The sequence below is a fragment of the Tachypleus tridentatus genome, chromosome 6, assembly GCF_004210375.1.
Source record: "Tachypleus tridentatus isolate NWPU-2018 chromosome 6, ASM421037v1, whole genome shotgun sequence".
Taxonomy (NCBI): Eukaryota; Metazoa; Arthropoda; class Merostomata; order Xiphosura; family Limulidae; genus Tachypleus; species Tachypleus tridentatus.
Genome location: NC_134830.1, coordinates 124,731,603 through 124,756,983, shown reverse-complemented (window position 1 = coordinate 124,756,983; position 25,381 = coordinate 124,731,603). Strand labels below are relative to the sequence as shown.

Sequence of the window (25,381 nt, the reverse complement as noted above, 5' to 3'; positions counted from 1 at the left end):
TTCCATATAAAGGTAGATCCTGATCACGCTGATTAGAGGACAGATTGAATCATGAAGGTTGAGACCATCTTAAGAACAACGGCTGTCGTACTGTTTCTCGTCTCAGTAACAGCAAGTAACATTAAAACCTCATCAGCAATAGGAAAGCGATGTATCCCTGGAACAACTGGTAAGAGTTTCACATGAAACCGTTTCTGTTGAGTTAATTCTTTTAAATGTAGTGTATTAATTGTTTAATTACTTGTTACGATTTAGAAAGGAAAGCCTCGATTAAACCTAGAAAAAAACGTTTTTCCTTAATGTTATTTGACGTTTTATTAATCAGTTTTAAACAATATGTTTACACCGAGATGGTTTGCGTATTTTTATTGGAAGTTTTATTTATTAGTTTCAAACAATATGTTTACACTGAGATGGTTTGCGTACCTTTATTAGAAGTTTTATTTTTAAGTGATAAACACTGAGAGTTTAGGTCACACACTTCTGGAAAATTACGATTCATTGAAAAATAGTTTTTTTATTCGCTTAAGCACACAAGATTGTTGAACTAATTATCAAAATAAATAGATTTTATTGTTGAAATTTGTTGAATGGTCTTAGATTTGGTGGTAGAAACACAGATACAAAGTGCTGTTACATCTTAAGAGTTGAAAGTGACGTCATACACTTAAAATACACGACTTTATGACCTATAAAGACACTGATACGTAACTTTATGTTATAATATACTCTTGTAATGTAAGTAGTAACGAGCAATTGTTATGGAACTACGAATACTCGAAAAGTGTTATGAATTTGAAAAGGATTTCAATAGATATATACTGTGGTATTTATGATTTATCTTGTAGGGAAGTATCTAAACGAAATTTCAGACGTAAAAATAAACTGTCCGAATCTGGCACAGCGATTAGCTTACCAGTCTGTAAATCTGTGGGTCATGTCACAGAAGCAAACAAAAATGCGCTGGTACTTTGGGTGTGTTGTAAGTGTGACGGTCAAATGCCACTTAAATAAACCTGAATGATCAGAAGATAGTGAATTTTAGTAACAGATTTGTATATTATATCTGTTTACAATTCAAATTCTTGGTGACAAATAAAAACGGAACGCTCTGTTTATAAATACACTTTATATATCCATGTGCAAATTGATGGGCGAGGTTAGAAGTAACTAATTAAAACTGAGGAATTTATCTCAGGATTTTCTCTGTTAGTGGTGCCACCATTTTCCTATAAACAAAATTTAGAAAATACGCTACATTTGATGCATTTCTGTAGCGTAATACAAACACACTAAGCTTATTTTTACTATATAATAATACCTATTCATATTCCAACATTTTCAAAACTGAATATATATATATTAATATACTCCGTAAAGTATCTGGCTCACACTGTGTTTAGATTAGTTGCTTCGTGAAAACTGCCCTTGGGGACATGTTTTTTGTTATAAACATTTCGATTTGTTTGAGTTGTTGTATTGCTTTTTTTTTTTTTCAATTTTGTGCAAAACTAACTCTGTGAGACATTCTTAATTTCAAGCGATAGAGGGTAAGTACCATCAACAACTCTGGAACTACTCTTAACCAATGAATGGTGGAATCATCCGAACATTATAACACCCCCACGGATGAAAGAGCGAGCCTGCTCGCACAGTTCTAACGTAAATTAATTGGTACGTGCCGGGAAAATGTGCAACTTATTAGAATAACAAAATCACATGACTTAATTCATCATGCGTAGCTTTTTAGATTTCCGCTCAACTAAACCAGGAACAGATAGCTTAAGGCTATCCTAGTTAATTTGATAATTAAATTATTTACCTAGTATTTTATTTCTGCATGAAATTCTTGTCAAACTTGAAATTATTTTGGTATGTTTTAATTTTAAGTTATTTTGTTCAATTTCAGATTGCCAGGAAACAAACCCCTCAACATTTCCTAATTTACGTCGTCGTAATAGATCGAGAGGGATACGAGACAATGGGCAGAATCGTCAAATTTCACCACCAAGACCATATAGACCAGGAAATAACCATCAAGACAAACAACAGATAGTACCACCAGGACCGTATAGACCAGGAAATAACCATCAAGACAAACCACAGATAGTACCACCAGGACCGTATAGACCAGGAAACAACCACCAAGACAAACCACAGATTCTGCCACCAGGACCGTATAGACCAGGAAACAACCATCAAGACAAACCACAGATTCTGCCACCAGGACCGTATAGACCAGGAAACAACCACCAAGACAAACCACAGATTCTGCCACCAGGACCGTATAGACCAGGAAACAACCACCAAGACAAACCACAGATTCTGCCACCAGGACCGTATAGACCAGGAAACAACCACCAAGACAAACCACAGATTCTGCCACCAGGACCGTATAGACCAGGAAACAACCACCAAGACAAACCACAGATTCTGCCACCTGGCCCATACCGACCAGGAAATAACCACCAAGACAAACCACAGATTCTGCCACCAGGCCCATACCGACCAGGAAATAACCACCAAGACAAACCACAGATTCTGCCACCAGGACCGTATAGACCAGGAAACAACCACCAAGACAAACCACAGATTCTGCCACCTGGCCCATACCGACCAGGAAATAACCACCAAGACAAACCACAGATTCTGCCACCAGGCCCATACCGACCAGGAAATAACCACCAAGACAAACCACAGATTCTGCCACCAGGACCATATAGACCAGGAAACAACCACCAAGACAAACCACAGATTCTGCCACCAGGACCGCATAGACCAGGAAACAACCACCAAGACAAACCACAGATTCTGCCACCAGGCCCATACCGACCAGGAAACAACCACCAAGACAAACCACAAATTCTGCCACCAGGACCTTATAGACCAGGAAGGAACCACAGAAACAAACGACAAATTCTGCCACCAGGACCTTATAGACCAGGAAGGAACCACAGAAACAAACGACAAATTCTGCCACCAGGACCTTATAGACCAGGAAGGAACCACAGAAACAAACGACAAATGTTACCACTAGGACTGCACCAACAAGGAAATATCCATCAACACAGACCACAAATTTTACCACCTGGGCCATACCGACCAGGAAATATCAATCAATACAGACCAAAGATTTTACCACCTGGACCATACTGAACACAGTATAATAACCAAAATAAAATACAGGTTTCACCAATAGGACCATAATGATCAGAAAATACCCATCATGACATAGACCAAAATTTATTACCAGTGCTATACATATATATTAGAAGTAACCAAAAATACAACTTAAGATACATACCACATGGAACAAAAATCATGAACACATACTGTCACTACAACCATACTGACTAGAAAATAACAATTAATATGAAATTCAAATTCTGACACTAAGTTGAAAACAAAGAAGATGCCAAATTTTATACATTTAGGTTTAGATTTGATAATAGTATTAACATATGAAATACTTCGACTGCAAAGGACTATGTGAACAAACTTTTATGACTTGGATATATTAGAGTTTAATATTTACTAAAACTAAGTTAGTAAATTTTGATTAAAATTGTAATATTGAAAAGGTTACCTTAAATGGAACATTTTACATCCCAAATGACATTTTCAGTAACACAGGCTAATCTTTTATGAATAAAACAACATATTTATAGGCATATTTATCACTTTAAATATACTGTTGTTTAAACTATTACAAGATATTTTAGTTCTCGGTGATACAACAGAGACTTAGGGGAAAGTTTGATGTTTCTGAACAACTAAACCAATCGGTATCACACCCACACGATAGACAAATAACACTAGAATAAAAAATATCCTATGTTAAAATAGGTTTCTGTTGATGTTGGACCTACACTACACAGCAGTAGAATACATCTTGTTTTAGAAATATTACTAATGAACGTAAAATGTAAAGTTACAGGAACATCTATCTCCTAAAGTAAATGTTTGGCAATTGTTGGCTTCTTCCTCCAATGGCACAAGATGTATAATGCTAAAAACTTAGTTTTAGTACTCATGGTGGGCACAGTGCATGTAGCCCATCTTGTAACAATTACAGACAAATCAATATATATATATATATACCTTTGGCATGAATATGGTAAATTGGTCTTCGTAACTTATATTTCTTGCCTTTGCACTCTTTTGACAATTGTTTTGAATATGTTACTGGAAATTCAACCTCTTTGTAACATTCGTTTCAAATAAGAAGCAAGTCTGTGATGCTCTTGAAACATGAACAATCTCAGATAAGTTTTAATTAATTATAATTTTGAAAACTCCTCTCAGCATGCAAAATAGTCACTAGAATTGTAAATAGCACATCAAGAGCAATGCACACATCAGAATATATACTGTTGCCAAGGTATTTTCTTCTAAAAAAAACTCTTAATGTGTAACAATAATTGGCTCATTTTCAGGTTCTCAATTAGTGAGGTGTTTCTTTCCTTACATGAGTATCTGGTAATCTTAGAACTACTGATGCAAGCCCCTATCTTGAGAGACAGAAAGACACTAAACACACATTGGATGTTTACTCTGAAATACCTGCCCAATTTTGTGGGTTTACAACAGCTGTAAACAGTAACCTAACATAAAACAATGTATTTTCTGGTAAAAGTGATTTCTCCTGAGAGTGATGAGACAGGTCAACTTAATAACAGGAGATTCAACAAGAGATTTACTGTAAAACAGTTCTGTGTTGTCTAACTGCTGAGGTCATGATAAATAAAGAATAAACAGTGAAAAATGGTTACCTAAATTACTAGAAAGGACAGAGGTCTTTACTGGAGAGCTACTTCTAACATCTCTAATTCTGAATTGTATCTCTCAGTATCACATTCCAGACTCAATAATTCTGATGTTAGTTACTTAAATCATTAACACTAAGTCAGAGCAATGAGTGCTACTTACATAACTAGTCATTCTTCAATGAAATACAACATAAAGTAATTTACCTTTAAAAAATTATCTGACTTCCAGCAGATAGTATGTCTAGTTTCACATCCCATAAGTGACACTAAAACTATCTTCACCACAAGAATAAAAAAAGTACTACTCTAGGTGAATAACACATAACAATAGAAGCTAAAGCAAAGAAAACGTAATGATCTTCTTGACCAACATAAAATTTGGACATTGCATGAACAAAAATTCTGGAAAATCTACAAATCAATACAAGGAGGTAGAAAAGACTTGCACAACAACCATAATGTGATAGAGGCAGTGGTGGGATTCAAAAATTTTAAGAAGGGGTTCTCTCAAGGAGATGTTTCCACGACATCAACAATTCGACGGTATAATTGAAGCCATCAACGGGTTCGCTAAGCTAAAAAATTTTTAAGAACGGGTTCGCGCTAACCCCTGCGAACCCCCTGAATCCCACCACTGGATAGAGGTAATGGCAACCTGACACAGCACTTTCAAAATATTTGGCTATGTTGTTGAAGTAGTTGTCATAGGCCATTGACTAAATTAATTTCTGTACTCCTTTGCTGATTAGGTTTATGTGTATATTACTAAAGTTCTAACAAAATTAGAAGTATGAATAATCCATCTTTAGAATAGGCTGTGTAGTTTACTTCAGTTTTCCACTGATAGTTTACTACTTTTTAACTTTACACTCCATCTACTTTGGATGATCAATTTGTAGAGAAAATGCATTAATGACTTCTTCTGGACTTGTGTAATGATGGCTTATTTTACTGTTTATTTGTGAATCAAATTCTGCTATAATTCAATTACTAAGATGATTTATAGTCTTTTAACACTTCTGCAAAGATTATTTCTTTTCACCAAATGCATGAATACTGCAATTACCTTATTAAATGTTCCTTTATATTAAAATACAGCTGAATATTAATGGAGGAATAAATAACTGGAAATATTGTTCTTTATACAATTTATATTTAAACCATTATATATATCAGAAATGTGAATATAATGTCCAAATATTTATTTAATAATAACATTTTTACTGTATTTCAGTGGTGGACTGGCCAGAACAGCAGTTGTACAATCACCAGCCCACCAGACTTTTGAATTAAATTAAAAATAAAAGTTTTAGTGACAATTGTTACTGAGTTTAACCCTCTTGACAAACAAAAGGCTAGAGTCAGTCCACTGGCTTAATCACCAGGCCACTTAAACCTCCCATCCATCCCTTCTAGATTTGTTCTCTGTTGTGAATAAAACTAGAAACTTGATAAAATAAATTTCTCTACAGTTTATACAAATGTAACAATTTGATCAAAATCACTTGTACAGTTTAAAGAATGAAATATACAGAAAATCAAATTACAATATCTATGGAATAAGATATTAGCTATTTATTACTGTTTGATAAAAATGAGAAGTATAAGAAATGTCACTGAAAAGGTAAACACTTTCATATAACATTTCTCTCTTTTTATATCAACTGTCAGAGAAACATATTCCTTGAGCCTACAGTTAGTGTAGAGCAACCAACTAAGAAGGTCCAGAAATAATATTAAAGTGTTGTTGTATACAACATGGAAGATGATGTAAATACATCTGATTTATGGGTTTGTTCTTATTAAGACAACCTTGACAGTGTTTATATAATTATGAAAATCCCTAAGGACACTATTACATAACTAACTAAGGAAAAGGAGTCAAGCAGCTTTACAAAAATAAGAAATCCATAATTTTGCAGTGCATAAAACAAGAGATGATTGACTCTGTTTTATTCACTAAAACTTCAGTATATATACAAGACAATGTAGCAAAATGATGATTATAACAAGACAAGAGCCAAACTATGACAACTGACACAACCATTTCCCACTCCAGAATGTTCAATGATGGACTTAACATAATGGGTAAATTCATCCACCAATTCTTCTCTCATACTTCAAGTTTGACACTATGGCACGAAATGTTAGTGTTGACTAACCTCTATTCTGTGGCATGGCAAACATATTAAAATTATATCCTGCAAGTTATCACATTTTATTTTTAAGAAATATTTCTTTAAAATAAAGAAAAGCTTATAACTGAGTTTTTGATAACAGATAAATACCTTATGTTTGCTAAAATACAACTTTTCATTTCATATATCTGACAAGTTACATAAAAAAATAGTTATATGAGAAATAGATATCTGTAACAACCACTTAAAAAGGTTTGAAAAACTAACCTAAAAAACATGAGGGAATATTATCGCTTCTGACCAAAGCAAGTTACCTATACAGTTCAAAACTAACCATTAATCCAGTAATGAATATAGCTACTTTAATGCACTATTCTTACTCCAATAATCAGACAAATATTCTCACTGTTAGCAAACCGTAAAACATTCAGTTACTCTAAATTAGTTTCCTAGTAGCTGTGAATTAAATTTGAGATATGTACTATAAATGTACAAAATAATGTTTTCATTTTATTTAAGTGGTCCAGACATATACAACTTTTACAGTAACAACCTATATCTTCTGGAATAAAGATTATTAAAGACACTTTTTGAGAGTCACAGAATGTTGTAAAACTTGAATCCCAGATTGAAATCTTTGATTACTTTACTTCAAAAACTGTAATTTGTTCTTTTATTAAAATGTTTATTATCTGATATAAAGTAATGCACTTAATTAAAGAGGCATTCAGTGTTTTATTACTGACTAAATGGGCAATGACTGTTTGCAGTTAAATGAGCAGTTTAAGTGTCAGTCAAGCATGTCTTTAAAGAATCTATATGAAATCATTTCTGTTCATAAAATTATTGCTGCATTCAACAGTACACTTCAAACAACAGTTTTCTGAACATGCCCTCTGATTTTGTGGGAACAGAAATTGTACTTGTAGTATATGAAAGATGTTGCTTTTCAGTTTTACCCTTGAAATTATTGTTAACAATTATATCTATTTAACTTTTTCTTTTCATGAGACACAAATATAATGTACTGATATGAAGCAATCCTTTTATAATTATTTTAAAGAACCAATGATGTAATCTGAATAATTTGTACTATCAATGTTCCTCTGAAAAACCACTATGAAACATAAAATAATGAACATAGCTTACTGTAGTATACCTCAAATGGTTTGGGGCATGCAAAACATTTTTAAAATTCAGTTAACAAACTGAAATACATGTATTGTAGTTTACAGTGTAAAAAACAATACACTTTCAAACTAAATCCAATATATACCTCAATGTTTCACATGCATTTAATTTGAAAAAACTAAATCAAATTTTCAGTTTCTTTACAAAAACAATTTTAACTTCTGCATGTCCACTATAAAAAAACTAATATTTCACGAGTCAAATATTATTTGACTCCTACCTAAAAACTATAGATTTTTGAAATTGTTAACCTTATCCAAGCAACTACATCTCCACAGATGTCTACATAATCTAAAAACTTTTATCTATGAAATTTGACGTCTTTAATGCTGAGAAACTCTTTGATTTCCTTTATTCATTTTAAAACTATAGGATAGAATTTAGATACAAGTTGTGTTTTACTTAGCATAATTCTTAGTGTTTCTCATAATCTTTCACTGAAATCTACTAACAAAGTCAAACCTTATATTTATGTCTCTCATTTCAGCATACTATAAGAATTATGAAACAGAACCTTTTTTCTTTCATTTCAAAACGTTATATGTTTACTTTCTTATAAAAGAAAATTAAGATTAGACAAGCACAAACTACATACATTATGTCAAATAGACACATACTTGTTTAACATACATATGTACACCTAACTGAGATTATATTGTTTAAAACAATCAGCTAAAAATAATGCTAAGAACATTATTGAATGCAAAGGGTACACAAACGTTTTTACAACATGCACACATTTTATATGTTACACATGTAAGCAATGGCACACAAAAACATAAATGGTGTTAACCTTTTCTTTGGATAGTTTATACATTCAATAGGACAAAAATGTAAAAAAAGCTCAGTCTTAAGTACAATATATAATTATCTGTTATTAAAAGCAAATAGAATTTTAAACAATGGGTTAATTAATTAAATATAATGAAGGTTAATCCTTGTCACACCCTCCAAAGGCACAGGCAAGGTGATTTTCTCTTCCCTACATTTTACCAAACATACATATCTGTAAACCTCCATATTACACTTTCTAATTTAGCATGGTTAATCTATATTTCCACATTCAGCAACTTTTTTTATGTAAAGAATTATAAAACCTCCAAGAGCATTGTTTCAAGATTTAAAATCATCTACTGCATTACTATAAACTGCTATATTTTTTCCTTTTAGTTATTATAAAGCTAACCTACTTTAATATTATTCAAATTGATATATTTCAAAAGTATTGCAGTTTGAAGAAAAATGTTTGTGGGTGTTACATGTTTTTATAACAAGTGTTAACATTTCCTCAACACTCACTTCAGTGTTGTATTTTCAGATTGTAATCACTACGTGTGCACATAGAACTCACTTCTACAAGTAAATAAAAGGACCTCACATTTCAAGGATTTAAGTCTCTATAACTTACATTATTCTTTGCAATTAAAGACATAAAATTGATTCAGTGAAAGTAGCTTCAAAACAATCTTAGTGAAACCAATTTTTATCACATTTTATTCAAAGAAACTGACTAAGAACAAAGGATGACAAAGATTTCCTCTGATTATAATTGATCGACCGAATGCTACTTTAAAACTATTTATCAAATATTCTGAGTGAAATTGTAGAATACTGATCATTTCATTGTACCTAAGATGTACAAACTTGGCTTAAAAAGGATTTGTGAAACATTGGCTCAGTTGCAAACAATGAACCTTACTTCAGAGCTATGAGAATTTAATTTCTCCACACAGAAATGTTTCTTATAATGTTACACAGAAACAAAAAAAGAGCTATTTCTAAATTGTAAAATGAAAACACACTGGTACTAGAAGCCTATCTCTTTTTGATACTAAGTTTGTAAATGTGAAATACAATCAAATGTGATTTGATCTATAAACTCAAATGAAAACTAGATATAACTTTTAGATACAAAATATACAATATACACTGTACACGAGCTTTGTGAAGCATTTTTTAGCAAAATGGGAAGATTCCCTGCTTGAGTCAGCAAAACTATTTCACATAGTTTTAGGTTTTCCTGTTTTACATAGTGTTTTTAGAAAAAAAACTAAAAGTAAAGCATAATGCACATAATATTTTTCCCCCTAAAATTGACTATGTGTGAGCACTAATAACGTTGCCCTGGTTACAATTAGGATTACAACGATCACAGATTTAATTTCGTGCTAGTTACCAACAAGTGCTGAATCACCAGGTGATACTATAACTTGTACAACGTAGCCAGCTTGAAGTTTTATTTCTTCAATTTTCATTTTGTCACTTAGAAGACGGCCCCCAAAAAACCATCGTTGCCTGAAAGGTTCAATGGACTCTAATGCCTGAAGACGTCTCTTGGCATTCATGACTGTTTCTCTGGTCTGTACAGGCATTTTAGTATCTTTACCAGTTGTAGAAAGTCTTATTTTTACTACAATTTCTTCTCCCCCACCATTAGAGGTCTCACTATCAGGAGAAGGGGTGTCGACCTCCGAATTATCTTCAATGAGGTTAATAGGAGCACTCAGACAGTAGACAGGTAGCTGGTATCTGTTTCCTAGTTCATCATAACAATCCATTAGAGTACCTGTAAAATACAAACCTTTAAAAGAAAGATATCTTCATGCAAATAACACAGTTTTAAATGAATTTTCACTTTCAACCATTAGTTCAAACTTGTTAAAATATTCCTCTGAATACAGCTGAAAATTTTAATTTCTTTACTTTTCCATTGCATTCAGAGAAATGTTTTAACAAGTGTGAAGTAATTTAATATCTTTATTTACAGGTAATCCTGTTCTGCTTACTTAGCTTGTGAGAAGTGTAGGGTCAAAATATATATATGAAAAGATCTAAAGTATTTATAGCAACTGAAATGTATGAGACACACAACTATAAGCTTAATAATAGTTTGAGCTGCTATTACAAATCATAAAATTCCATCAATTTTCATATATGTTGGTTTGGTTTTGTATATATAACAAAACCTTCAATTCTCATTAGAAATAAGTGAGACAGTAATCAAGGCCTCAAGGAGTTACAATATTTTATTTTACGTCATAAAACAATCATAACCAATCAGTCTAGTGAAGCAAATGGCTATCCTCTTGTAAAACGACCAAGAAAATAAATACAATTGGCCAATTCCTAATGAGCTGAACAGCTAGCCTTTCAGAAGACAAATGCCAAAAAACTACACAACAACAACTGGCCAATTCTTAGTGAAGTGATTGACTAACAGATAAACACAAAAGAAACTTGTTGAGAGTCAGAAAGAGTGTCAGTATTACTAAGGTCAGTAGCAAATAGCCAGTAATCCTTCCTGAAGTGAACACATACTGGTATTTAGCACTTAAGGAGAGTTGGAGTAAAATTCATGACTTATGAATCAATCTTGTTAAAAAATTAGAGTTTAATACCAGTATGACAATAGAAAGAATGGTTAAATTCAACAGTGTAACTTTATTTACGTATAACTCATTTGACCCAATCTTTCAACATCGTTGTTTTAAAAGGTTAAAGACCTAATTTGGAAACTAGTTACTTAATCTTATGCCATAACTCAACTTAAGAAAAAGCATTAATTACTTGAATATACACTACCTGTATTATTTAAACATCATAATCTACCTTACCAGTGAAGAGATCAAAAAGGTTTCTATCTTTTAGATTATAAAAATGTTTAATCTAAATATGTTAGTTATGATAAGAGAAAAACACCTTCCTTGAATGACAGCAAACACTAAGAAATTACTACTGAAAATTAACCCAAAAATACTTTGAAAAGCATGACAAAATTATTGTCTTCCTAGAATTTACTCACCTTGGTATCATGGAATACAGATTTGTAATCCACTTTTTATCTACTTGCTTAGCAACCAGACAAGCATAATAAGTAAAGACATTAAAGTACATTTCCATGCCTATAAATAAACAGCAAAATTTAATGTACTCTAGTAAAGGAACTAACATTTACTACAGCAAAGAACATTTATATATATTTACTTTTTTTAATTTACGAGTCACTAATCGTTCATGATTGTTTATGTTATATTCTATAGTTTCGCATTATTTAGCTTAAGAATTTATTTCACAAGACATTTACATAATTCTGATTATTTGAATGTTTTTTTTTTCTTCTTCAATAATGTATAAGTTTTGATACAACTCTTATTGTAATTCATTCTATTTCTGTTTGGTTTAATTCACACAGTCAGTAATGATATTTCTCTTTCTATTATATGTTTCTGATGTTTTTCTTTTTACATTTCATGGAAGTGTATTTCTCTATTTAAAGGCTTGCCTTGTGTTTTGTATTTAAGTTTTTATGTAATACCACTGTAAAATGTTTACTTCCATGTACAAATGTTTGATTATTTCACTATGTATTCTTATATTTTACATTTTTTTTATTCTTACTTGTTTAGTTGGCAGTTTGTGTTAGACAAGGCTGTTTGTCAACTGGTGTGTGTGTGTGGTTTGTCTGTTGTACTTGTTTCTACACTAAAACCCAAATAAATTATTTGGATTGCACTATACTACTCTGTACATTTAAAAGTGATGTTAGGTTTACAGAGAGCACATCTAAAACAAAGAAATGAAAAGTTCTATACAAATACTAAATATCTCATTCCCTTATAGTATGTATTTCATAATATTAAAGGTTAAATTTCAAGGTATTGGTGTGCACATGACTTCCATTTTTATAATAATGGTTTATAAAAACTGTAATTTATTTTCTACATAGTTTTTGCATTAACAACTACTTCAATAATTTTGATACTATTTTCATAACTTTGTACTTAGTGATGTTACACACTGAAGTCTGAGCTAAATTAATTTTACAAATGTTAATTTTTATCAGGCAGAGTATACTTGAATATGAAATTTCACTTGGATTAAGAATGACAGTATTACTTTTGTTTTATCACAGTTACCAATGAGCTTGAATTCTAAATTCAATTATGTAATTAAAACATTTGCCTTAGTAACATTTCTCAAAGCTGAAAAATGTGTTTGAATTCTCCCCTTTTATTCTAGAATAATGATTTAAGTTCTGTTTTATTTTTTAACTGAAAGTGTAATAACAGAGCACTCATCATCTCATTGAGAGATAATTTTCTTAGTTTAATGACAAGAGGTTCTAGGAACAATTTTTTTCTATTGTCATTTCTAAATAGAGTAATTCACAACAAAACTGAAAAATTCAATAGCCCATCTTTTTTGCATTATATGTTCTGAAGGAAACTATTAGTTGAGTCTTATCCTACATACCCACCAAGAAGATTATAAAACAGCTATATCCACAAATTCAATTCTAATGTGTCTTTAAAACAGTCTAAGTTAAAAAGATTCTTAACTTTATAAACAATATCTATTGGATATCTCACTAGTGGAATATGAATTAATGTGCCCAATTTGCAATTAACAGTATATTAAACCAACTGCTTCAATAAAATGTTCTTTACCTCATGATGTTCTAAACAGGTCAAAATATTGTTATTTAGTTTGTTTTAAATAAAATATTTCAATACTCATATCAACAATCTTTACTGTAAATCTACTTGATGTGGGTTTCTCAACATTTTAATTCTAAACCTACAACAATGGTAGAATTACCAACCACTGTACACAAATGATGATGCACCTATTTTCAGTGTTTTCTGATGTCATTCTCCAATGCCAGGAAAAACTATACTTATGAATACTAAAATATTTTTACATTAAGCTACAAATCCAACTCTTAATCAGAATATTGATGTTTTACCATTTCATCTTCTTCAATTGGTAAGAGAACAGAAAACAAACTTTGATTATTAAACACAAGGTGGATTAAACTTCAGAGTAACAGCTAAAAATGAGAAAGGGATGGAGATTATTATTATTATATATATATATAGACTGTTATATCTCATACAAGTGGTCTGTGAAAGTTACTATTAGGAAGAGAAATGATGGCACCATCAATAATGGCTTGTGCCATGTCTTGGCTAAAATACAACTAATGAAACTTATCATTAGTAAGAAAAAGATAGCACCATTGATAACTGCTTTACTTACCATTAAATAATGGCTTGTACTGTGTGTCTACTACAGTGAAACTTACCATTAGGAAGTGAAATGCTGGCACCATCGATAATAGCTTGGGCCAAAGTAAAATCATTTGTTTCTGCAGCATAGGCTGCAGCTTTTAGAGCATCCCAGATTTCTTTTCGCCCTTCAAATGCTGGAGCGGTATCCCAAAATTCATCTCTCTTACTTCGAAGCTGTCCGTCTGTCAAGGGTACATCGCTCTTCCATTTAAGTTTTTCTTGCTTCAAAGGCTGATTTTTCCCTATAGAAACTATAAAATACCTTGATTACAATTTATTTTATTTTTCTGTAATTCTGGTCTTTTTCACATTTTATATTTCATTAATAAATCATTATCAGACATTTTATAAATTTAATTGGTAAATTATTGTCTGGTTCAACTTATATCTGTGGAACAAAATAAAATAAAGCAAAACAACTTAGCCTAAAAATTAGTTTTATGTTAAATTACACTGGAAAGTAAGAGAAATGGTGGATTTTCTATCCTCCATGAAAGCAAGTTGAATTCTTGTTTGAAATTTCACTATTTTTGTACTTGAATCTTCACATTAAAGTCATTAAAATTTGACCATTGCAAGTAAAAGCATACTTGATATGGTTTTCACAAACTGGACATATTTTACAGGGTTTCAAGACTTTAGAGGTCTTAAAAGTCCATAGAACATTTTATTACAGCTTTTAACACACTAATTATTATAAACTTTATAGCTGAATTTTTCATGACATCGTATATTAGTCCAGGAGTTAGGAAATGTGAAGCTCTTAAAATGGCCTATGAGTTAATTGCATTTCTCACACTTGACTCTTAAAGTATTACCTTATTTGTTGAATATTTGTAATATTTCTGATAAAATGTAGAAACAATCATGTACTTTCATACAAGCTTCCTAGTTGTATGAAAAGTCAGCAACAACAAAAAATAACCAGTGCAATCAAAACCTATTAACTATTATTGTTGCTCAAGTATCTCTTTGATAAAAATTATCTTATAGTTTTGTTTTATACTGTGTTACTACTACAGCAATAATCAAACTGATTAAAAAGAAAATACAGTCATCAGATTTTAAAACAATCCATGTTACTTTTACTACAACAATAAATATGTTTTCAAACTAAACCCAAGACTAGAGCACTTTTAAATAGTTGACTGTTCTTCTTCAGGAGAATAAAGGGCTATGTTTGGTGAGCGTAATGGGGGCAGTAAATACTTATTTATACTTTTGCCATTGGTTCTTTAACAGCAAGTTTCAAACTTTTTAAAATATAAAAAGATTTCAATGGCAAACATTCATTATAGAATTCTGTACAATCTCAACGACTATAACAGACCAGTTAAGAATTATAAACTTAAAAGAAAGAGGCTGAATATAGATTGATTGTAATTTTATATTGAACCTAAAAACTTTCAAAAATGAAACCAAAGTATTAATAATAATTATAAAACAATACAATGATATATTGGATTTCACTGAATTAGTGGTATTTATTTTTTTAAATCCTTAAAATTGTGTTGCTAGAGAAACATGTTTTAAAAAGGTCGTTAATTAAGACTACGCCTACCTGTTTGCTGAAAGCTTGTAACATCAGAAGACCCAATGCCCGAAGAAGGTCGAGATCCCAGTTGCGAACCCAAACAGCCCCCCATTATTTCTTCTTAACCACAATAAAGAAACATCATAGAAAACATATGAATTACCATAGGAGAACAAAATATATAAATTTACTTAAAAATATAGACGTTATAACTCTATTCTTATCTCCTGTTTTTTTTAGATATTTATTATCTAAAATTGAGGTTAAGGCCTAACAAGCCATTATTATTAGTATGAGCAACCCTTTCACAGCTGGTTAGTGACGTCATTGCGCTGCACCCTCTGTTGAAAAAATTACTTTATCATTTGAAAATTCACCAACATACCGAGGGTAGAAAATTACACAAGAACATATATTGAAATTAATTTTATTTCACTTCTTCGTTTAGGACAGAGAAAACCCATCATGTGAGACATCAAATTCTAACATTTTAACTAAAATATTATGAATAGATTGTTATTCTTATACACTTTTACCTGATATCCAGCCCAGAAATAAATATTATAGTATTCTTATGTGCATCTATATTATTTGACTTAAATTATTAAACACTTTATCTCTAGTAACTAAAACTTACTTTAAATAGCCTTCAAAGAAGTATTTAAGAGTTTCTCTTAAGATCTTATTTTTTAGTTTCTTATTTCTGTTGTTGTTTACTCCTGTTTTTAAGTCCATTTCATAATGTAGTCATTTTACCTGTTCTTTATTACAAATTCCCTCTGTTGCTGTCCAGATAATTTATTTTCGAATGCTCATGCAAAGTTATTTAAAGTTAGCTTCATTTGCCGTCTCTTATAAAGAATTTGTAGACTAGAGAGAGAACGCCTCTTGGGCTGCACTTATTTTATCAAATTTATGAAGAATATATTAAAATGTTAACTATATAGTGTTAATGGGCTCATATAACATGATAAAAAAGGTGTTATAAGATAGTTGGTTTGTATTACACTAGAGAAAGGACATAAAATGTGACGTTTTTCTAAATGTTCATATAGTAAAATAGTGGAGCTGCCAACAGAGAATAATCCTATATTAACGTTTCCAGTTTTTATTAGTTGTATCATAAGCTCGCCGATCCATTTTCAAATGGATATATCTAAATAAAACATATCGTTATGCAAAGACAATTCTATTTTTATTTGTGAGCAAGGAAAGCATAATTTGAATTATTTTTTAAAAGTCGGATATTGTACATAAATGTATTAACGATCATCGTTGGCTTAATGGTGGAAATGCGACAAGTTTATGGATTTGCAATGCTAAAATCAGGGGTTTGATCCCCGACAGTGGACACAGCAGACGACTCGATGTGGTTTTTTTTATATGAAAACCAAATACACCTAGGGCATATAATACTAAAATCGTACTTCGATACCCTTGTAGATTTATTATTAACAATCAGCCAACAAATAAAATAACATTATATTTGTCTCTTTACTGTTGGAAGATGTATTCTTTCGTGAATAATTTCTATGTTAAAATAAGTTGTTTCTATGTATTTCTCTCAAGTTTGCATTGTTATTTTTATATTTAGATTTTAAACACTGTTTATGCTAAGTAGCTATGATTTTGTTATATAATGTATATTTATGAAGAGTATCATCTGAATGCGTTGGAGAATTTATCATTTGCGTTAAAATATTTATTTTTGTATTGTATGCAGCTTAACAATTAAATGGCTCAAGGCTATAGGTATTCTGTGATTTTCATTGTTAAAAGATTATTGTGCGTTATTGCTCCTTTTTGAAGGGTATTTTTGACAAGTGTGATTACGTATTGTATTGTTTTGGAATAAATATTGTAATATTTGTGTAGCAGGTGTCCCCCGCTAGTACAGCGGTATGTCTCCGGATTTACAACGCTAAAATCAGGGGTTCGATTTCCCTCGGTGGGCTGAGCAGATAGCCCTATGTGGCTTTACTATAAGAAAAACACGTGTAGCAGGTAAATTTTTCAAATGGTCGAGGAATGTGTTAACACCCTCTAACATTTGAAAAATTTACCTGCTACACAAATATTACAATATTTATTCCAAAACAATACAATACATTGTAACAAGATATCTGTTTGTTTGTTTTTGAATTTCGCACAAAGCTACTCGAGGGCTATCTGTGCTAGCCGTCCCTAATTTAGCAGTGTAAGACTAGAGGGAAGACAGCTAGTCATCACTACCCACCGCCAACCCTTGGGCTACTTTTTTACCAACAAATAGTGGAATTGACCGCATATTATAATGCCCCCACGGCTGAAAGGGAGAGCATGTTTGGCGCAACGGGGATGCGAACCCGCGACTCTCAGATTACGAGTCGCACGCCTTTACATGCTTGGCCATGCCTGGCCAACAAGATGTCAACAGCAATATTTCTCAATGGTTGTTTAGGTAATACCTTAAAGTTACAGCCTCACTTATGTTCACATGAGAATGACCAGTCGCATTAGCGCTAGTTGCCCTTGGTAAATATGGTATTTTTTGCAAAGTAAGGAAGGTTGAATATGAACATTCTAGTACATAGTTTTAAAGAGAAAGCGGTTTTAAGGAAGATCTAAGAAAAGCGATAGTTCAGTGTAACAACAGCTAGTACACTTTGTTTGAGAATCATTAAAGACTATTAATTTTGTGCATTAGTCTCTTTATTTCTTAGACTCGGTTATTCACGAAACTGGCACTATTTCGCAATAAATATAGAATTGCTTATAATTTTTCTAACCTATTCCCACGCTTTTAAATTAATTTAGTTAGACCGTAATATGCCATAGTATAAACGTGATTGTTTGATATGTTATGCGCGCTCTAGGTAAAACAAAACAAAATAATATATATTAAGGTTTTAATCCAAGTATATTTTTCAGCTACATTAAATTTGGAAGCGCTTTAAGCTAAAGTAATTTTAAATTCTAATACATTTTGTGACTTTTCTCATGAAAGGCATTAATTACAAAGTCTAATTTTATACTGTAGTAATGTAACAAGATTATTTGGTAATGAACGTCTTAATGATTCTGCTGAATTATTTTTGTCTCAATATTTTACTGGATTTCACATTGTAACGTGGTTTACTGTTTCATTGGCTTTATTTTTGGTGCTTGTAAATATCAAATGTCAAGGATGTTTTCTTATGGTTTTTTATATCAGTGATAAATATTTTCACTGCTTTGCTAACAGTTAGAGAGCAAACAACTCTAACATACGATTAATGACATTGAGCTTTGAGGAAGCGCTGCAATCATTTTGTTTACCCTGATGTGAGCAGAAGAAGATGGCGTCTGGACAGGTACGAGACGTGATAAATCTTTAATGATTTATGGAACGGAAGAGCTGAAAATGGTCATATGGTTAATTTATCATCAAATACTACTAATTTAGAATGGTAGTCATACAAGTAGCGATGCCAAAATTGTAATATGTAAACTCAATGCTTAATGATAGTGACATTTATTATTTTAAACTTATTTTAAGAAGAAATTCCCATATAATAAAGTTTATTTTATAATAAGAAGAATTAGTTCAGTTTCAAAAGAGTTAAGAAGTGGATTATCTTTTTTTTTATGCTTATTTAGTGTAAATGATTATTTTAAATATAACTTACAAGACATGTTGTTTACAAGTTTATGATGTATATGTTAGCACTAACTTGTAAGTTCTGCATGAGCTACGTCAAGTTTAAGGAATATTCTTTAATTATTAGTAAAAACTAATGAGATTAATACTAATAGAGTTATATTAACAGAGGTGTAGGTTTCTGATTTGTGGTTCACAGTATTAGTATTAATTTGACTGTTTCCATTGGCATTGATCTGATACAGGCAGTCCTGAATTACCCAGTTGGCAGACTGAGCATGTGCTTATGGCATTAGGAAGGCAGGACTACCAAAAATGATGAGAAATGTTTGAAATAATATGATATTTGAAAGAAAGTATGGAAGTAGTCATCATGGGAAAAATCAAAACTTCCTTACAGTTATGTAATAAAGGAGTGTTTTCACTTTCTGGGATATGCAGATGGTAATCAGGCTTAAGTTAATACTGTTTTAAGTATAGACATAAATAAAGCCAAAGTATCTGTTTATTGCTCTATGACAGAGTCTTTAAAACAGTGAAAAAAGGTGGGTAAAATATGCCTGTGCATTCAAACATCGAACTGTATAGTATGAGGAATACAGAAACATCAGAAAAGTTCAGGAATAGCATTTAATGTGTCAGTTCACTGTACATGTCTTATATGGTCTCAGGTTTAAGTTAGGATTAGTGGACTTATATTGACTGTACATGTCTATTATATAGTCTTAGATTAAAGATATTGTTAGTGGGCTTATATTAATTGTACATGTCTAATATATAGTCTAAGGTTTAAGTTAGCTTTAGTGGGCTTATATTGACTGTACATGTCTTGTATAGTCTTAGGTTCAAGTTAGTGGGCTTATATCGACTGTACTTGTCTATTTATAGTCATAGGTTTAAGTTACTTTTAGTGGGCTTATATTAATTGTACATGTATATTGTATATTCTCAAGTTAAAGTTAGTGTTAGTGGGCTTATATTAAATATACGTGTCTATTTGTATAGTCTCAAGTTTAAGTTAGCATTAGTGGGCTTATATTAAGTGTACATGTCTAATGTATAGTCTTAGATTTAAGTTAATGTTAGTGGGTTTATATTGATTGTTCATGTCTGTTGTATAGTATGTTTTAAGTTAGTGTTAGTGAGCTTATATTGATTTACATGTCTATTGTATAGTCTTAGGTTTAAGTTAGTGTGAGTGGACTTGTATTGACTCTACATGTCTGCTGTGTAGTCTTATGTAATAGTGAATATTAATGGGTTTAGATTGACTATACATATCTACTGTGTAGTCATAGCTAAGATTACACCCTTATGCAAATTAATTGAAACAAATGGTCATTTTACAATATTTTTACCATGGCAGCCAGTGTAGGCTCGCTGGACCTGCTGATTTCCTTTAATAGTCATTTTTTCACACAGACTGTGTCATTAGCTACATTTTGCAGTTCGGTTGATCTATTTTCTGGATATATAACGCGATTTTGAGGAATATTACGTCATTCGAAATTGCGTTAGAAGGGCAAAAAACTTCTTACCAACTCAGTGAAGAAAAAAACGGTATTAGTGGGGTTTGAAATACAAGAACTGGATGCAAGAACAATGGAGGAAGGTGTTATTCAGTGAAGAGACTCATTTCTTCATACAGGGTTGAAGAAGTCTGCATGTTTGCAGATCTCCAGGTGAGATACTTCGAGAATCTCACATCAATCAGTTCGTAAAACATCCCTTGAAGAAGATGTTTTGGGGCTTTTTCAGTTACTATGGCATTGGAGGCTTGCATATCATAGAAGGTGTGATTCGAGGACCACAGTACATCGAAGTTTTGGAGAGAAGAGTTGTTCCAGAATTGAAAAAGAGATTTCCAGATGGATCTGGCATTTTTCAGCAAGATCTGGCTCTGTGCCACACATCGAAACTTGTGAAGAATTTTATGATTACAATGCGAATAAAGGTGCTTGGACTGGCCTGGAAACTCTCCGGACTTAAATCCTATTGAAAATCTTTGGGCAATTTGGGAAAAAGACTGTACTATGAAAAATAAGCTAACTGAGGACATAATTGAGGTGTGGTACCGCAATCCAATAATCTGTAAAGATTGCAATCAACTCATGGACTCGATGCCAAAGCGGATTAATGATCTGAAAAATAAAGGTGGTCATATCATGTATTGATTTGTGAGTAACTTTTGGATTCTTAGAAATAAAATCAAAAAATTGAAAAATCATAATTTTCCATCTTATTTCAATTAATTTGCACAAGGATGTAAGTGTGAGTTTAGATTATCTTTAAATGTTTACACTATATAGTCCAATGTAATAGCAAATAGCCAGTGGGTTTAGATTGACTGTATATCTATTGTGTAGTTCTAGGTAAGAGTGAATGTTACTGGGTTTAGATTGACTGTACATGTCTATGGTATAGTCCTAGGCTGAGATATTTATAATCCCTAACTTTTTTTGTCAAAAGCCTCTTAGTGATTTACACATCAATTTAATGAAAAGTTAGAATCATTGTTTGCATTCACCTTGGCCCATTTGTCAGCTTTCACACTTCCTTTAGTCTCTTGACTGATATCCTGTTGGCATTTGTTTGTTAGAGTTGCATTATTGAAGGGCATTTGTTTACCTACTGCTGCCCTCCACGAGTTACATGAGGCCTCCTTACTTTGACCATTAATTTTTGTGGGCATTCCTGAGTCTTTTGAATCTAGGGTTGATGTCACCTGTCTGCATTCATTCCTGTCACTGTTGGCTTCTCAATCTTCTTTAACTTCTACATGAAGTCGTTGTTCCATCCCTGACCACAACAGATTTTGCCCTTATACATGAGATTCCTCTGTTAGGTCAGATTGCATCAGTGATGGCAATGACTGTGGTATTCTGATTCTTATGTCGTCTTCTCCCACTGTATAGATGAATCTTTCTCTTTTGGGATGTGGGCATCATTCAAATCTCTCATTTCTTTTTGTTGAGCACATATGAGATTCTTCATTGTTCTCTACATGGTCAGTTGATTGTGAACAGCAATCCACTGGATTTCAGTTTCCTTTTACAAGAACAATCTTCTATATCGAGTGGTGGTTAAATATGAACAGTACTGTAATAGGTGTTTGTCTGCTGCCACCTCATCCAGAGATTCTTTTCACAAATGCTTCACTTCAGGGATGGGGTGCATGTCTCAGTGGTCAAGAATTCCAGGACTTGTGGGTGAATGATGATGCTTTCCTACACATCAAGGCTTTAGAACTTCTTGCTGATCAGAGAGTAATATGTCGAGCTCTGGAATTAATGAGGTATAAAGCTGTTATGCTTCACTGTAACAACTTTATAGTGGTGTCTTACACTAACTGTCAAGAAGAACTTGGTCCAGGTCTCTATTTTCAAAGTTTAGATCTTTTATTTTGGGCCTACTTCATTTTATCATCCTGGTTGGTAATGGATCAGTTGTCTTGATTCAGTAAGATTTTCACAACAGAATGGATGTGTTAGTGAGGAGTTTTCCATTGAATATGCTCTCAGTTCAAGGTACCAAGGATCAATGCATTTGTTACTCATTGGAAGACTCAAGTAGTGGATTTTTTGTCTTTGATACCTCACCTTTTGGCATTTGCAATACATCCATTGAATCAGGACTGAACTGGATTGCACTTGTATGCCTATCCACTGATTTGTCTGTTATCCAGAGTTATAGCAATAATTTGTTCAATGCCTTGTTGCTTTCTGTTGGTAGCATCATATTGGCTGATTCAACCCTGGTTTTTACATTTTTGGTATCTTAATGAATGCCCACCTCTTCCACTTTCTCTTTGGCCATCTCCATGGAATTAGTCATAATCCAACATTTTATACCTATCCATCCTGAAGTTCAAGTTTCTCTGTCATCCCACAATGGACATTTATCAACAGAAATGACACAGTTGACAACGGTGTATCACGAATAAGTTGAACCCATTTTGTTCAGAGGTGCCAATAGTAGCTCCATTTTTGATCTAGCTCTTTGACAAGGGTTTCTCACTTTCCACATCATACTATGTAAGGCAGTCTTATCAACTACTTTTAAATACTTAGAGATGGAAATTCTTTGAGTTTTCAGTGGTTGCCAGCCATTTATCTAACTGGGATATAGAGGCGGTATTACATGCTCTTTCTCAATATCTGTTTGACCTCTTAGCTTTGTGTAATATGTACCATCTTTTCCTTTTTTTGTATTATTGCTGGCTTGTGGATGTCGCTGTTTGCACTCCACATGCACAGGACACTTCATTATTCTACTTACATCCTTGTAAATCCAGACAGGTCCCTTTTAGCCAAGACAGTGGCAGCCATGAAAGGGTATAAATCCTTCTCACTGATTTATCTGACCACCATTTCTCACCTCTATGATGGATTGGATCCTGATAATTTGTTGTGTCCAGTGAGGATCTTCAAGTGTCATGTTACCTGCATTAAAGATTTTAGAGGTGCTAGACAATGGCTTTTCATTTAATGGGACTGTTTAGATTCCCAGGATTAATCCCAGTTATTTTGACTGGGTGGGTATGATAATTGATGTGTATTGCTTATTCTGGGCTCTCTTTGGATGTAAGGAGACTTTTGCAAGTCACATTTCATCAGATTCTTTATATCTCTATGCTGTTATCGGTCTAGTTGAATTACTCATTGGAGGACATTGTGCAGGCTGCTTTGTAGACCTCCCACAATACTTTTGTCTCATTGTTTGAATGATCTGGCAGTATCTTCCTTTAAGGGTTTTTGACTACCTCCTGTGGCTGTATTAACCACATCTGCTAGGTTATAAAGAGGAGTAAGTATATTCACAACTAATCTCATCTCTTGTTTCCTTTCCACTGTGGCAAGTGTTGCCTAGTTTGGTATATTTTTACCAAACCAAATATGTACCAGCAACCACTAATGTAACATACTTTTATATAGGTTACACAAGCTCTGTGGAAGTGAGGTGTCCCATAAGACCACCAGGAGGCAGACTTGCTAGTACTGATGTACCATACTGGACCACCACTCATGGACTATTATGAGTAAAGCATAAGTGAATATTGCTCATTCCTGCTGATCGTTGGGTTAAAAAAAAATCAGGATTTCTTTGCCTTTAAAAATTTTAGGAATTTGGCTCACTTGCTGCACTGTTTACAGAGCATTGTTCATCAGGACTTGTCATTGAGAATTATCCTTCACCCCATATACTACTAGGGGAGCTAGGGAGTCCTTCCACTTGCCCACATGATTATGGATTAAAGATGAATGTTTGTAATTACAGACCAGATGAGTTTCATTTTCTCAGGTTGGGTAAGGCATACAGGATCCTCTCATTCTGAGTTGGGGATGTTGTCTTTCTTGAGGAGTGGGTTTGTCCACTTTGGTGTTGCCTACTTTCTTGTTATTATTCTGGTGGCTTGGAATGCATCATTTTCCAGTTACAGGTTGGAATCCACTCACATGGTCCATGGTGATGATAGATTATGTCAAATTACACCCATAATGCATGATTTAGTTTTTAGGTGAAGAATATACTTATTCTGGATGTTGTGCAGTTCCCACTAGGGTGCTTATCTTTTATTAGCACAAATCTGCTCTGTGTATATGCATTCTGTATGGATAATGCCCTCCCTGGTCCTTCTACTGTATCAGTGTGGGATTCTAGCTGTAGTATGAGGAGAGTTTTGGAAGTTTCTTAAATCAAAAATATATTTCTAATAATACTTACAATCACTTTCTCTCTCCTCTCCACTAAGAGTCAGGAAAGGTGATAACATTATCTGAACTAGGTGCTTGTATATAGTACTGAGGTTGAGGTTGCATTGATGTAGGTAGAGAGTGTCATGAGACAGATATTGCAAAGAGCAGTTACATGTCAAATAAAAGATTAGAGCAAGCAAGAAAGTGTTAGACTAATACTGAGATGAGGAAAGGAAACCCCAGCAGTCAAGTAATAGCTGCAGTGTGAGTAGTAGTATTATTGGAAATATATTTGTGATCTAATAAAATTCTAAATTTTCTGGGTGAAAATCTTCTGTTTAATATTTTTACGTAAGAGTGATT

General features: G+C 32.7%; 3 protein-coding genes across 12 annotated transcripts in view; 2 read left to right on the top strand and 1 right to left on the bottom strand.

Annotated features, from left to right (window-relative positions):
- Window positions 1–8: 8 nt before the first annotated feature.
- On the top strand, window positions 9–6,094 carry LOC143253576 (uncharacterized). 2 transcript variants are annotated; one of them, XM_076507654.1, is made up of 3 exons: window positions 9–169; window positions 1,910–2,932; window positions 2,987–6,094. In XM_076507654.1, the coding sequence occupies exons 1-3, from the start codon at window positions 52–54 to the stop codon at window positions 3,154–3,156; spliced, it is 1,311 nt and encodes a 436-aa protein (XP_076363769.1). In that variant the 5' UTR covers window positions 9–51; the 3' UTR covers window positions 3,157–6,094. The 2 variants fall into 2 exon arrangements, with proteins under 2 accessions (XP_076363769.1, XP_076363768.1); XM_076507653.1 differs by having other exon boundaries at window positions 1,910–6,094.
- Window positions 6,095–6,683: 589 nt separating this feature from the next.
- On the bottom strand, window positions 6,684–16,056 carry LOC143253578 (ubiquitin domain-containing protein 2). 2 transcript variants are annotated; one of them, XM_076507660.1, is made up of 3 exons: window positions 15,731–16,056; window positions 14,184–14,420; window positions 6,684–10,664 (listed from the first exon to the last, which is right to left on the bottom strand). In XM_076507660.1, the coding sequence occupies exons 1-3, from the start codon at window positions 15,813–15,815 to the stop codon at window positions 10,267–10,269; spliced, it is 720 nt and encodes a 239-aa protein (XP_076363775.1). In that variant the 5' UTR covers window positions 15,816–16,056; the 3' UTR covers window positions 6,684–10,266. The 2 variants fall into 2 exon arrangements, with proteins under 2 accessions (XP_076363775.1, XP_076363776.1); XM_076507661.1 differs by having other exon boundaries at window positions 6,684–10,634; window positions 15,731–16,041.
- Window positions 16,057–18,889: 2,833 nt separating this feature from the next.
- LOC143253572 (golgin subfamily A member 7-like) overlaps window positions 18,890–25,381 on the top strand; it is a 44,723-nt gene continuing 38,231 nt past the window's right edge. For 6 of the 8 annotated variants that reach the window (XR_013029706.1, XR_013029704.1, XR_013029702.1 and 3 more), the window contains exon 1: window positions 18,988–19,088. Coding sequence is in view for 3 of the 8 variants with exons in the window: in XM_076507649.1 (XP_076363764.1) it covers window positions 19,059–19,088 (30 nt within the window). In the remaining 5 variants the exon portion in view is untranslated. Of the gene's footprint in view, window positions 19,097–25,381 lie in introns of all 8 variants that reach the window. The other 2 variants (XM_076507650.1, XM_076507651.1) reach the window with 2 other exon arrangements.